Raw genomic sequence first — 15,186 nt, forward strand, 5'->3', positions numbered from 1 at the left:
GAAACATTGCTGCAGTTCTTTAAAATCCGGGTGACATCACAGGGGCATGGTCCCTTTGGTATGATTTTTGATCATTCTAATTTTATATTTGTGCTGTAGATGGGGTTTTCACGTCTCGGGATTGTGAAGAAGTTGCATGTGCAGAGGAAGACAGTAGCTAAGGTACACGTCATCAAGCCCTGATTATGATGCTGAGATAGTAAACATGACCATCCAGTGTGGCAACTGCATGGGCTAATACGCACGGTGACAGTTGTTTTAGCCCAGCTTTTGCTGTGCAAATTTGAATTAAGACCTTTGTGTTAGGCAAAATAAATTCTATTTAAAGATAAAGGAAATGTCATTTTTTTGTTATTGTTATTTTGTTTTGTTTAATTAATCGTTTCAGCCAGAGATAATTTCTTAATATTTACCATGTTTTATTCTGCAATTGGCTGTGGCTCTTCAATATTTTCACGTTTTAATTTTTGGGTAACATTGTGGGGACCAATAGAGACCTCCTCAACTGTTTTAATTCTGTCGCCACGAAAGATAGCTGTACATTGCTTTTGTTACACAAAATCTGTGTAACATTATGGGGACATGGTCATGCAGTCTGTTGCATCAGGAAAGAAAGATATTTATAGCTGCTGTTACACGAATTTGGGTAGCATTGTGGGGACATGGTCACTTGCTTGCATGATGAAAGATAGTGAAACATTGCTGCTATTATTCAAAATCTGGGAGACATGACAGGGCAATTGGTTCCTTGACTATTATTTGTGTGCTGTAGATGGGGCGGTTCCGTCTCACGATTGTGAAGACGTTGCATGTGCAAAGGAAGACATTTGCAAAGGTATACATGTACTCTGTAGGTCAAGCCTGGATTATAATGCTCAGATACATGTAGTAGACATGTACGTGACTTGTGGCAGAGCATTTTTCGTTGTGCAACGTTGCATGGGCTAAAACTTAAAGCTCTTCAACTGCATTTTATAACCATAAAAGACAGAAGAAGCCCATGACTTCTTTTTCAAAAAATTGCTGGTTCATCATAGGAAAATTGTCACTTGCTTTTATGCTATACAAACAGTTTGTTGAATTACAGTCTTTGTGCTTGACTGAATGCAAGTCTGGAATAATTAAAACTTTCTTTCAGTGTCAGATCTTTATTATTAAAATAAGTTACAACCCCCCTCCCCCCAAGCTTTGCATTTCTTTCAACAATTGTTACATGAATATGTCAGCACTTACAGGGTGTACATGTATGTTGCCCCCTGCTCTCACTTGTAAGAAATTGGACCAAATAATGCAGCTCATGTTTATTTCTTGTATGTTGCTTGCATCGTAAACGTAAATTTGCACTTGTATGTACATTGTGTTCATTAAGTGTTGTGCCTACATGTATATTTATGGACCAGTGCTTGTCTTACTGGAAATTGGGCTTTTAACCCATTCATCCCTGATTAGCGTCCCCCATTGACAACTAAAATTGTCTGGCTTAAGACAGAGTGAAATCTGTATTTGTCTTGACAACTCAAACAATGAAACTTTGAGAGCCTGTAAATTTACCAACACAAATTAGCAGCATCTAACTTGATCAAACAAAAATTAATGAGGTGTTTCTGTGTTTGATATGTGATTAGGCAATATTCTCCATAACTGGTCCCAACCAAGAGGTTTTAATATTTGGTGGTCAGAATAGAGAAAGTCTTACAGCTGGGCTGCGAGTATATCAGTTCCTGTGTTGAAGCATACCTCATGGCTCAAGTCCGGAGACACGAAAAAAGCTTCACAGAAGGCACACAAACTAGCTGAGATCTGCTGCAAGAACCTGGGACAATAATTATTATGGTACGCCATTCGGATGGACAGCCAGGTGAGTCTGAAGTACAATGTAATTGTAGCTCTGTAGTTAGGGCATCAAAGTACATGTATACCGTGCCAGAAGATGTGGGTTGTGAACTCTTGCCAAATCAACACTTGGTGTCTCTGAATACATGTACAATAACTGATGAGAAATTACTATGTTTGTTATCACATTCAACCAAAAATAGGCAGATTTTCTTGTCCTGAATACATGTAACTGATGAGAATTTACTGCATTTTGTTGTGATTGACAACTAAAAATAGCCAGATCTTCAACAACAACAGTTCTTTATTGGATCTAAAAAATTCTAACTTTTTGATTTAATGGGTTATTCCAGAAAAAATCCACACCCCCCCCCCCGACAGATGGGGTCGTTTTTTAACTCCCCCTCTCACCTGGATTTTCTGAAGCCCAAGACTACCCCTCGTGTCTGGATTTCCAAGACAAAAGACCCCCCCTCCTGCCTGGATTTCTGGGACAAAATATTAGGCTTAAATTGAATTTATTTTTAATAGAAAATACGCACAATCACGTATAGAAGATGTTCTTTTTTTAATTTCTAAAGCTTTGGCTAAATTATATAAAAATTCTGTTGTGTGGAACTAAGAAAAGAAAGGAGCAAAAATGCTAAAAGGCGAACAAGTGTTTATACATTCTTAGCTCATAAAAATCAATTGCCCTTGTTCTTTCTTTGCGCTAAATATGGTCCAAAAGTAAATACAATTGGTAGAGAACATGACAAAAGAGTTCAATAGTCATTCCTTTTGGAGATATAACATCAGTCTCGTCCACTCAAGATCGAGAACTTTTAAATCAAACATGATCAAAATCTTTTGAAAAACGAGTCTAAACTTGTTTATCGTTCAAATTCTTTTATGTCTTAAAGACTGGATAATTTGAGTCACATATCCTACCTTCAAGAGCCTGTAGTTCTAATCTGCAGTGGAAGGAAAGTTCAAACTCGTGTCGTGAAGAGCTTTCTCAGTCCGCCATAGTTTCAAAAAGTCTTTAGGCTAATTCGTTAGTAAATCGGAAAGACAAAATGTGTGCTATAAAGAACCTATCCAAGACAAAAGCACTTGAAACAGCTCCCATTCACGAAAACGAAATTTTAACATATATTTTTTCATAATTATATTTTTTTGGTCAAGGTAACAACCTAATAAACTGTGACCGTAAGTAATAAGCAAATGTTAAGCAGAAGCTACTGCGGCTGCAGAGGTCTCGGAAGGGGACAAAGCAAACTTGAGAGCAATTACTTAGCGCAAAAAAAATTCTTTCTCTTTGCGTTTCTCAAACTTGTTACAAAGACGCTAGAATTTGACGTTCCTCCTTTTACGACTAAGAGGGGAATCCAGCTGAAGTTTAAAAAAACTGAGAAGCAGGCAGACTAGGCTGATAATAGTAGACCTAGATGAAAAACTAAAACAAACCCTAAAGAATACAAAGTGCGAAGGTGTGAAAGTAAATCAATTGTTTACTTTCTTTACTAGACTAAGTATCATTACACGAAACAATGGTGGCGCGCTGGGTCTGGGTACGAGTAAAAATGTCAGGCGTTTCAAACTCTTCGTTGCAATGTTGTTGCGACGGCTCTTTCTTTAGTATCTTGTTCGCGTTTTCTGCTATAAAAGGACCTGCGAAGGAACTTAGATTATCATTTATGTCAGGTGAGGAATATGTGAACAAAATATTTCTACTATTTTCAGGGTCTAGCTAGCTGAGAGCGCTAAACTGTCACCGAACTAAACGTTCGAATCACGTGAACTATCGGTTCAGATGACCCCTGCAGAAGACTTTTTCGAGTTCAACCCCCCCTCCCACCTGGATTTCCAGGGTCCTTGACCCCGGCCCTCCCGCGAGAATTTCCAGAATCCCATCCGTCGGGGGGGGTGTGGATTTTTTCTGGAACAACCCAATTTGTTTTACTTAGTTGACGTGAATCATTTTATCTTCAATTTTACTATCCTGAGTACATAAGTTTTCAATGAGCTCAAGGTTAAAAAACGCAAGGAAGGAATTAGGGATTGAGCTTTGTTTTTTTTTTCTGAGAAAGGAAATGATGAGAACTTATTTTGTTTAAGTACATATGCTTCCTTAAGAAACAGCCATGAAAACCACACTGAAGACTGCATGTACAGTAGATGAGCTGATCTGCTCCATTTCAGTTCGACATAATATAGTTATGTAATAGTAAAAAGGTTTCCTTTACCAGGGCATAGCTGTACTATATCATGCACCTCCAAAACAGTCTATTAAAAACAGCCTGCACTCTTGCCAACAGCCATTTATCTTTTGTAAGGGCTGCAGTCTGACTAATCTCCAAAAGATAAGTATTAATTTCTAGTACGTATATATACATGTATATGTTGTAGTTCAATTTGCACTTTGGTACAATTTGTTTTTGAACTGGTACAGAATATATTGAACTGGTACAAAATAGTTTGAACTGGTACAATTTTAATTGTACTGGTGCAAAAACAGTGAAAATAGTTTAATGTTTGTTGAACACAAAGAACACACTTCATTGATGTAACAGCTGTTTGCAATTCATTTACTTAGTTCAAGAGGTTACTGAAATAAGGTTTGCTGAGCATTCAGAGCAGGACAGAAATAGCAAGACTTGTTGGAAATACTTAACAGTCTGGTTTCACCAAGAATAACATGAGTGGTTTTAAGCACTAATTTACACGATTTAAGCCTAAACACTTGTTGTAGAATGGTTAGCTTTTATTACAGTCATGATGTACTAAACATAAACATTAAGAATTTATTTTAAAGCCTGTTCATTTAGTGTATGTGGCGACAAGGGCTAAGGATTGCTGAGTGTACCAGTTCTGCTGTTGGTTTGGATTAGTTTTATCATGTTGTGTGTACAGTTCAGTTTGCAGACTATAACTGTTACAGTGAAAAAAAGTGCAGAAATCTTACAATTTAATTTTGCTTTTTTACATTAAATTAATAAAATAGTATTTTGAGATTAGTGTCTTGTAGCAATTTGTTTTGTTTTCCATCTCAAGATATCTCAATGAGTAGTATAGGGGAAACTTAGCACCAATCAGCAGTTTTTCATCTATAGCCCACTAACTTGCTTTTTTGCATGCTGCTGTAAAAGATGTTTTGGTAGAGAAATCTAGTTTCACATTAGTGGCAATACAAGGATAGAATCGTGAGGATGTGATCAGAGTGTTAACTTTGCCATACTCTGTCACAATTCTTACACATCCACTCTCTTCAATTTCGATGATTTGACCCAAGAGCATATTGGGGTGAAAAGGGTTGATCTTGTCTACTTTGTTTATTTTTATTGCCACCATGTCTGAAATCTTAAATTTCGGTTGTTTTTGTGCTTGCTTTCTTGTTTGCTGGTGATAGTCTTCTGCTGTCTGTGCAATGGACATAAACTTACGAACAACTTTACAAGTCGAACGCTTACTTCTGAATAGTTGTCATTCTCCCATTAACTTGTGATTTAACGTCCTCTATGTGCTGTTCTTTGGTGTGCTAAGACTAAGAGTGTCATAGAGTTTACTCTTTGGGATAACAGTGTTTCTGTCAGGTGCTTGCAGTTTTTGGAGCAACTTCAGAATACCCTGCCACAGCTAACCACTATTGTTTCCCCTATGCGGCATCTTTTGAAGAATGAGACTTAATACAATAGAGCCTATTCTTATTCAATGAAATGCAAATAAGTGGCGGTGAAGTTTGGACCGAGAGTGGCCTGGTGTGAATAATAAAATATTTGGACAGAGAGTGGCCTGGGATGAATATTAATTAAAATATTTAATTATAAATTATCATGGTAAGTTTGCATGATCTGCTTGTGTGGATAAGAGAGTGGACAACAGATCCAGAGGGAGGGAGTTCAAGTTCAAGTTCGGGTGAGTAAAAAAGTAAGTCTTGTGTAAAGTCTGTCACAGAGGGAGTGGGCATAAGGGTATGCAAGGAGGGGGGCCACCTGCAAAATAAGGGGGGATAGAGCTGTGAAAGAAAGGGGGGTTGGATAGAGGTGATGGGGAAGATGAGGGAGGAGTGGGAAAGTAGAAGAAAAGAAAGAAATAACATGTTCTTTTTTAGACCCCCTAAAAACCACGCCCCTGTTTTTTTAACTACACCTCAAAAAAAGGAAAATCCCTTTTTAGACAGTTGATAAAAATAAACCAGTACAATTAAAATTGTACCAGTTCAATATATTTTGTACCAGTTCAATATATTCTGTACCAGTTCAGAAAAAATTGTACCAAAGGAACAAATTGTACTACAACATGTACACTTGCTTTGAGTGTTCTTTAATGCTTATTTCTTGAACCGTCATGTTCTATAGTTATTGAGTGAACAAGCTGAAAGCTAAACTGGCGTACGTGTTCTTATTGCATGGCCGCTGTTGTCGATTTCGGATTTTGGCCCATGAGTACAGCAGTTTGTTTTTCGTTTTGTAACCATTCAGTTGTGAACAATTTCACTCGATTTTCAAAGGAAATATGTTGTCTGCAAAGTACACAATTCAATGATCAATTTGACTTATAATTCATGGCTGTATCTTGCAAAATAAAAATTCTACAAGTGAAACAACTTTCATGTGCGAGATAGTTTCATTCCCCATTACATGTTTCACACTGAAAAGTCTGGAAATGCTTTGGTGATTTTTTACACGACACTGATTTTATTCAACTTACACGTAATTATTATATGTTCCTGTTAAAGTTATAGCCGTTCAAAAATTACAGCGGTACTTTCCATATTATTGCAAAACACGTTGACATCTATACATTGTTGTTGGAGATGTCCAAAGTGTGCATTTTCTATTATTGTATTATTGTTAACTAGATAAGTTGATCAGTTGCAGTACTTTCGAAAAAAAAAATTACAACTACTGTTGGGTATTCTGGAACTCTGATACAAATCTGCAAACTATGTAATAATTTATAATAATTGTCTGTTTCGTTGGCACTTAGCGATAGCTATTACTAGTATACGCAGAAACATTTCTCCATTCTGATTGGCTAATTGAAGTGCAGTTCAAGGTAAACACTGTGCTAAAAAGAGGTAATACATTGCAAAAAGAGGTACAAACCAACAATGAACTGTGAGCCCCAGGTGGAACAATCTTTGCGTGATTGTAGTGAAAATCGGCCCATCTCAATTTTTATCTTTAAAATAAATTAAAACTCAAACAGACACTGTGATCTCAATTAGTACTGACAGCTGACTCCACCCAGAGAAGTTAAGTACTTTTTCCCTCAATTGAAGTAAAGGTAAAGACAGATTCTTTCAAACCAAATGATTCTGATCAGTAAATTCATGACAAGGGTCAGTTAACCTTCTCAAAGCTGCCAACTTCAAGTTTTATTGAAACCCCCCTTCACACACATTACATTCTTACTAACAGTAAGGCCCGATCCAAACGCTGCTCCACTCATGTGCTGAACCTGACTCAATAAAGTTCGACTAAAGGGCGACTTTGGAGCGATGGCTGATTCATACGCCGTACATGGGTCGAACCAAATTGGAATCCATACAGTGGTAAAGAGGCCCAGGTACAGGTGAAACTTTTGTATTGTGGTAAGATTATAAATTATCACAATTTATGCGTTAGGCTCGGCACATGACAAGAGCACCGTGTGAATCAGCCGCCGCTCCAATGTCGCATAGTGCGACAGATTCTGCCAAACTTAACGTTGTTGGCCACTCCAAACCTAACCTGCCGAACCAAACTGATTCAAACGCAGCTCCTCTGCTGCTCTTATTAGGTCCCACTGACGTATTTTTACAGTAAATTACTGTAATTTGAAGCAAGATTTTGTAAAAGACTTCCGAGATTCCTATCCGGCAAATTTCGGAGATTGTGAAGAGATTTTGCAGATTCTGCTGGGTCACGTGTGACAATTCACTGTAAAAATTAAGTAAACACTGTTCCCAAAGCAAAGCGCCTATCTCTAAATAGCAATATCACACAAAAGGTGAAGGCATTGAAAAGCCTAGTTCTTAAAGATAGCAAGTGAGTTTTTTCTAACAATTACACTGTATATGCGCTATGTGTCGTTTATACGTTTAAAATGATTCTTTTAAGGAAATGGAATATCATTACAAAGTGTACTCTGTTTTAAAATGAAGAGAACGCCCACAAGAATTTAGAATCAAGAGTCAAACTTGAATTCTTGTTTCAAGTATTTCAAAATATTCCTGTTGCCAAGTTTATACGTAAGATCGACTGTTAATTTGGAAAGTGGTTTCAATGGCAGAAGTTACGGAAGTACTATGAGGATTTAAATGTTGGCTTGAAGGGAAGCTACTGATTCTCCGGCATGTGTCGAAAAGTGGGACAGGGGATGTGGGGACGTGGGGACTCGGGACGTGGCGACCCATTTTTACCATAACATCACATTTCACAAAATCCTCTTCTGTTGATCATAACTGCGTTGTACCCCGGTTTTAAGTTCCTCGTTTGTACAATGTGAAACAGAGGTGTAGTAAATATATATAGTAAAGTTTATTACTCGTCTTCACAAAAAGGTGACTTTCATTATACTACTATCAAGTTACACAGTGGAGTAATTTTGTTAAAACGAAGGGACATATTTTTTGCATTAAGTCCTTATTTGACATGGGCAACATGAACAGAACGTTGGTATGACCATTTCTCAGATGATTTTACCATGATTCCCCAAGTATATCAAGGTTTGAATATTTAAAAGTACTTCCACTTTCTGCATCCTAACCTTTTCATTTTGAATTATGCATTCACGCGTAGTTACATGTCTTTGTCACGTCACATTTCTTGACTGAAGACGTCATAACGCTTGTTTTTGAGATTGGGCTGGGAACGTTTACCCTAAAAAATTCCAACAATTTTTCGCTTGAAACTGCTTAAAACTACCATTAACGTATAATTATACCTATTAATGTGTAATGTTCCCAACCCATGACAGCAAGTGAAGCAGACAACAATTTGTGGGGTAATGGCATGGGATATCATTCATTTTCATTGTTACCTGATTTGACCTATTTATTTTTCTTTTAACTAAGGTAATTCCCATGAAATTGTTCTACTATCAAACTTTTTTAAAAACTTGGCATAATTAACATTCATGATATGAACATTAAAAAAATTCAATAAAAAATTAGGGTCACCGTGCTTGTTTACGCGTCAGCAGGCTCTTAAAATGGGGTATTTTTACTGTTTGGGCTTTAAAAATTTGAATCAACTTCATACAGAATTAAGTCTTGGTTACTTCTTTTTTTATTCACATAAGGAGTATTGCTTCATTTACGCCGTTTTTGACTGCCTGGTTGTGGGAATAATGCACTTTTTGGGACAGCTCCGTAGTTGGCTTGAAGTCCTCGCCTTGGCTAAAACACACCCAGTACGGAACTGTTTTCCAAAAAAAAGTCATGTTCTACTATTAAACTTTTTTTCTTCTTCAAACATGTTGTTTATCAGACTGCTCTTAGCAAATACCTGGAAAAAAAATCGGGGGTTACCATGCTCGTTTGAGAGAAAAGAAGTATTTATTTCCCTATCGGGCTTAGTTTGAAGGAATTCTCTTACGTTTTGTATGCGCACGTGCTCAGGTGCGTGCGCTAATGGCACGAAAATCGTGCGCAGTGAGGGATGCGCAATGCAATATTACTAAGGAAATTATTACCTTAATTTTAATTTTCCGTTTCCATTAAGATTGGCATATGATTAAAGGTCAGAGTGTCAGTTCCATAAAAAAATTATACACTATTCTTACTACACACAAACGCTCTGATTTATGTACCCTATCCTAGAGTAAACTGCTTGAAAACCATAACCTTCACAGCACATACCTATATAGCTCATATATGGCAGTACCCCATAATTGAACATTCACCAGGAAAGATGCAGTTAAAATGCCGCCAACAAGGACATTGGCAGGATATTTAAACTTCAGTTACAGAGAAGAAGTCATAAGGGTCAAGTTTTTGTGCAACAACAAATGCTGCAACGTGAAATTTCAGCTGCAGTGTCAGCAATGGGCCATTAGGTCTTCTGCTTTGTTTCACAGTCGAGCTCTGTGACGGGTGGCGAGAATGAGTTCTTGAGAATCCAATTTTTGAATTTCACTGTGTATTTAGGTGGTACTTGAAAAGCATGTACAGTTGATCATTTTTGCAAAATACCATAAGCAATTCAACTTTCTTGGGGATGTTCTCCCATTTCTGAAATTCTGTACATGTACTTCAAAAATGTGTTGCCGAGTCCCCACGTCCCAGCATCCCCACGTCCCCACGTCCCCGAGTCCCCATGTCCCCACGTCACCTGTCCCCGCGTGCCCGTCCCACTTTTCGACACAGCCTGATTCTCCTGAGGGTAAGCTTTGTAGTCACGCAAATGGCTTCGGAGTTGCTGGTATTTTTCCAGCTGATCTTGTTTCATGCACACTTTTACACGCAAAGCCACGTTTTATGCATTGAAATGTCACTGGCAAGGCAGACAATGTTTCCATGATCAAATTTAACGCCACTGTTATTTCACACAACAACCCACAAGGTGTCAAAGCAGTTTACGCGGAATTCTCGCTCCTTACTTTAAATACTATGTCATTATTTCGCCAGCAATATATGCTCCTCGGCCACGTTGTTTTCTGATTAATTCATAATCGGTAAGCTTCAATAAAACAAAAGGGTACTTTTAAGAAACAAATGAAACGGAAAATAATTATTACTCAATGCATTCTCTACTGAAATTATTTGCTGTGAAAGTAATAATTATGTTCACTGTTGACAGATGTAGCACAGGTTGGCGTTTCAAACACAAATAAACACCTTTTCCTTCGTTTTAAACACCTTGGGTTTCAAACAGTTTCAAACGCATTTCAAACAGTTTCAAACGTGTTTCAAACGCATTTCAAACACAAACATACTCAAAACGCTTTTTGGTTAAGCATTCCTTTTCACCTGGACGGTCACTTATGATTATTAATTTTTGTCTTTGTTACATCTTTTCAGGGGGTAAAAGGACGAATGTATGGTTTTGAGCTTCACATCCAAGACAAACTGTACAGTTTGGTTGCTGACAGCCAGTCTGAAATGGACTCATGGATAACAGCATTGTGTAAAGTTACGGGAATTGATATGGACACCGGTGCAAAGACTTCACCTTTCAGTGTGATCGGCAAATTAAAAGGGCCAAAACTCCATCAGTCTTTGCGAGAAAGTCTTAAGGGTAGTAAGCATCCAGAACTTCTTGAATTTTCCAAAGAAACAGAGGTGTTGAATGCAAAGAGAAGGAAGGATGGAAGAAAGAAACTCTTTTCTCTTGTCCATGACTTGGATAATAATGGTACCTGTGTAAATTATGATGATGCGAGGATTGACGCAGAAGTGTTTCGGGAACATTTTGGTATGGGTGTGGTGGTGGAATGTGAGGATCTCAAGTTTCCTTTGTTGAGAACTGTAGCCAATGGAAATGAAGTTAACATTGAACCATTTTTTATTTCTATTTCGTTGTTTGATGCCAAAAAGGGAATCAAAATTTCAGAGGATTTTCATTGTGATCTCAATGGTGCATCTACAATAGACATGCTTCGAGGGTCAGACCTGATTGAGAATGGTCATGCAAATGGCAATGTTAAGTCAGGAGGTGGAGTACAGCTGTCCCAGGAAGGTAATAAATTGAAATAAAATGGGGGATCAGGAAATGGGAATTCAAGACACCCTAGCATACTGTAATAATTATTAGGGCATGCATACACGGCCATTAAAGTTAATAGTTGCTGCACTGCAGCTACAGCAGCTGTACCAACTGATTTCAAGAACAGGTGGAGGACCTCTTGTGCATATTTTACATGTATATGTCAGCACTTACAGGGTGTACATGTGTGTTGCCCCTGCTCTCACTTGTTAGAAATCAGACAGAATAATGCAGCTCATGTTGATTTCTTGTATGTTGCTTGCATCGTAAACGTTAATTTGCACTTGTATATACAATGCGTTCATGTAAGCCTAGTTTTCATATGTCGGGAAAATCCCAGACGATCTGGGATTTCACAGTCCCAGATTTTGCTGACACATCGGAAAATCGCCAGATGCTTGTCCTAGATTCTCCCGATAGTGACTTTGGTGGAAAATGGAAAGTGCGCCTTTGTCCCTGAAAGTACAAATTCATATGTCAGGAATGATCGCCGACGATCTCAAAAATCTGGGACACGTAGGGAAAATAGAAACGCTTTCTATTTTCCCGATTCGTCCCCAACCATCCCAGAATTATCGAGGATGTCTGCGATTTACATGTATGGTTTTCATTAGTCGGCAAAATCGGGGATGCTTGGGAAACTGCGAAATCCCCAATCGTCTGAGATTTTCCTGACATATGAAAGCTAGGCTTAAGTGTTGTGCCTACATGTAAATTTATGGACCAGTGCTTGTCTTACGGGAAATTGGGCTTTTAACCCATTTATCCCTGAAGCGTCTCTCATTGACAACTAAAATTAATCGTCTGGCTTAAGACAGAGTAAAATCTGTATTTGTCTTGACAACTCAAACAATGAAACTTCAAGAGTCTGTAAATTTACCAACACAATATAGCAGCATCTAACGTGATCAAATAAAAATTAATGAGGTGTTTCTGTGTTATTGATATTTGATTAGGCAATAATCTCCACAACTGATCCCAACCAAGAGGTTTATTTGGTGGTCAGAATAGAGAAAGTCTTACAGGGCAGTATCGGTTCCTGTGTTGAAGCATACCTCAAGTCTGGAGACACCAAAAAAGCTTCACAGAAAGCACACAAACTAGCTGAAATCTGCTGCAAGAGCCTTGGACTATATGGCATGCCATTCGGATGGACTGCGAGGTGAGTCTATATCTACATCTACGTTAATTTTATTAAGTTGGTAAAATTCATTACAGACATCACTCCAACTCTGAAGTACAATGTAGGTGGCTCTTTCATTAGAACATCAAACTTACTAGTGCAGGAAGTTGTGGGTTGTCAACTCTAGGCAAACCGACACTTGGTGTCTCTAAATAACTGATGAGAAATAACTTCATTATTTTTGTTATCACAACCAAAAATAGCCAGATCTTCTCGTCCTTTTGGTTAAGAGGGTTAGCTAATATACACAAATTGAGCTGAATCAACTATTCGGTAAAGGTGACATGATCATCAGAAGTCAGGTCATACAACTTTACAATGTACAACTGTATTTTAGTCAAATGCCTGATCAATGAAGCATAGAACATTACTGTATTAATTTTTAGCGCTACTTATGACCAGAAGGTATACGTTGGCACTGTTCAAGGTTTTTGTTCTGTTTTTGTTTGGTAAGATGGATTGTCAACGGCATTAAACATTATAAGTAAACGTGACTCAGCTTGTGTATTTTGGACATGTATGAAGGCTGGATAGAGGGTTGTCCAATATTTTAAGGAGCAAGGGTGGCACAGTCGGTTGGTGCATGAGGTCCTGAGTTCGATCCCCGGATCTCACATCCTTGTTTCGACTTCTTTCCTTTCAGTGTAGCCTAAGTAGCTTTAAATACCGTTAAAACAGAGCACTGATGGAAAGAGGGGGGTAAAATGAGCGCACTGTCGGCTTCCTGGGAGAATACTCTCTAGAGAGTAAAGGAACTTCCGACGTTAAATAAGGTGTACCTTTACCTTTACCTTATGCACGAACTGAGTCATATCGGATAAGGGACTTTTCTTTTGAACGGGAAAGGGATTTTAGGAAGAAGAGGTGAATTTTCAATTCAGTGTCTCAACCTTTTTGCCACTGCTTGCAGCTACCAAATTTGCCCTCTTTTGTTTTGATTAGTAGTTGAGTCATGTTATGTCCCATTTTGCTATCCTGAGTATTTTCAAATGTTCTCAGGGTTAACATACACTAACAAGGATGGAATTAATCATTAAGTTTTGGTTTTGAATTGCATTCTCACCTAAAGTTCAATTTTCTATCCAAAGAAAGGAAAATGATGGGCACTTATTTTGCTTAAGTAGGTGTCCCTTTTGTTGTTTGTTGCTGCTTTTGTTGAAAACCTACTAGAAGGGCGTGGTCCCTGACTTCAGTATTCTTAAAATGCATAAAATTTTCTTGTTTTTTTGTTTTGCTTTCTTTTTTTAGACCATTGTTCAATACTGAGGGGGGACTGGACAGCAGTGAGATTTCATCAATTTACAAACAGGTTTGTTGTTTCTGTTGTTTGAATGAATACCTTTATTCCTCATTCACTTCTTTCAGAATACATGTATGCATGTACAACTGTAACAGGAAAACTTCTATTGAGCAACTGCTATCTTGCCCACACAAGTTGCCCCTTTTCTTGCACTTAAAGAAAGAACATGAAGTGACCCTGTGACCAAAGTATCAATTCGTATTTTTCTTTGGATTTCAAAACTATGTTAACTAAGCACTAAGTGAGCAAACTTTTAAGCCTTGATTTCAAAAAGAGACCTGATTATTTTAACTGGAATTTTGCTATTTAATGGTCTGCCATTACTAAATTTACTTACGTTCTTGAGAGAGCTGTGTCGAGGAGGAAAATGACGTCAAAGGCTCTCTAGTTTAATAATGCAATGCCTCATGTGTATGCCAGAGAATTAAAATGCAACACTGGAGTTTTGGACTTTCAGACTTTAAAACTTGCGTTTTGCATGTATATGATAAGCTGCATTCGCACGCTGAGATTTTAAGCTACAGAGTGAGCCTCTGACGTCACTTTTTCCTGGATGCAACCCTCTGAGGTCCAATTGATCAGTTTTGAACATGGGTAATGGTGGAAATTGAAATCCAAAACTTACGCTCAGAGTAAATGGCCATAGTAATTGTTCAGATTCTCTCATGGACAGAGGATGAAGCGGCTTTGAATGTATTTTAGGGTTCCTTTGATCCTTAAATTTAGGCTTTTTTTGTTTTGCAGGACAGTGATGATGAAATGATTAAACTGCTGACAAATTACAGTGTCACGTAAGTTTAGAGCCATTGTGACCAGAAATTAATGACAGAAAGAATAGTTATCAAAATGAGAGTGGAAAGATTTGATTAAACTGGAATTAATTGTTGCTTTCTTTATTTTCGTTTGGGTGTTTCTCATTTTGTCTCTGCTCTCTCTTTTCATTTTGTCACGTTTGTTTTGGAATTTTAAGAGCAGTATTTACAGTGATGTTAGTAACTAATAGATTCCAATGTTTCCGTGAGTCAGTTCAGTAATACATGTAAAACATGCATGAATAACACACTCAACTATCGCCTTGTGTGCCATTCTTTTTGTTCTTTCTACATTTTGTTGTTATCTGTGATTTATTATGGAAAAGATACATGTGGCAACTGCGACATCATCATTGGAATCTATTCGTTTTATATAATAAAGAA

The 15,186-nt window shown here is 37.8% G+C and overlaps 1 protein-coding gene across 1 annotated transcript in view; it reads left to right on the forward strand.

Moving 5' to 3' along the window:
- LOC138030025 (dedicator of cytokinesis protein 11-like) overlaps positions 1 to 14,781 on the forward strand; it is a 14,927-nt gene extending 146 nt beyond the window's left edge. The window contains exons 1-7 of the mRNA XM_068877887.1: positions 1 to 162; positions 773 to 835; positions 1,626 to 1,858; positions 10,823 to 11,480; positions 12,464 to 12,669; positions 13,939 to 13,999; positions 14,735 to 14,781. The exon at positions 1 to 162 is cut by the window's left edge and continues 146 nt beyond it. Of these exons, the coding sequence (XP_068733988.1) occupies positions 1,847 to 1,858; positions 10,823 to 11,480; positions 12,464 to 12,483 (690 nt within the window). The 5' untranslated portion in view covers positions 1 to 162; positions 773 to 835; positions 1,626 to 1,846 and the 3' untranslated portion in view covers positions 12,484 to 12,669; positions 13,939 to 13,999; positions 14,735 to 14,781. The remainder of the gene's footprint in view (positions 163 to 772; positions 836 to 1,625; positions 1,859 to 10,822; positions 11,481 to 12,463; positions 12,670 to 13,938; positions 14,000 to 14,734) is intronic.
- The last annotated feature ends 405 nt before the right edge of the window (positions 14,782 to 15,186 follow it).

The sequence above is a fragment of the Montipora capricornis genome, chromosome 13 (genome assembly GCF_036669925.1).
Source record: "Montipora capricornis isolate CH-2021 chromosome 13, ASM3666992v2, whole genome shotgun sequence".
Taxonomy (NCBI): Eukaryota; Metazoa; Cnidaria; class Anthozoa; order Scleractinia; family Acroporidae; genus Montipora; species Montipora capricornis.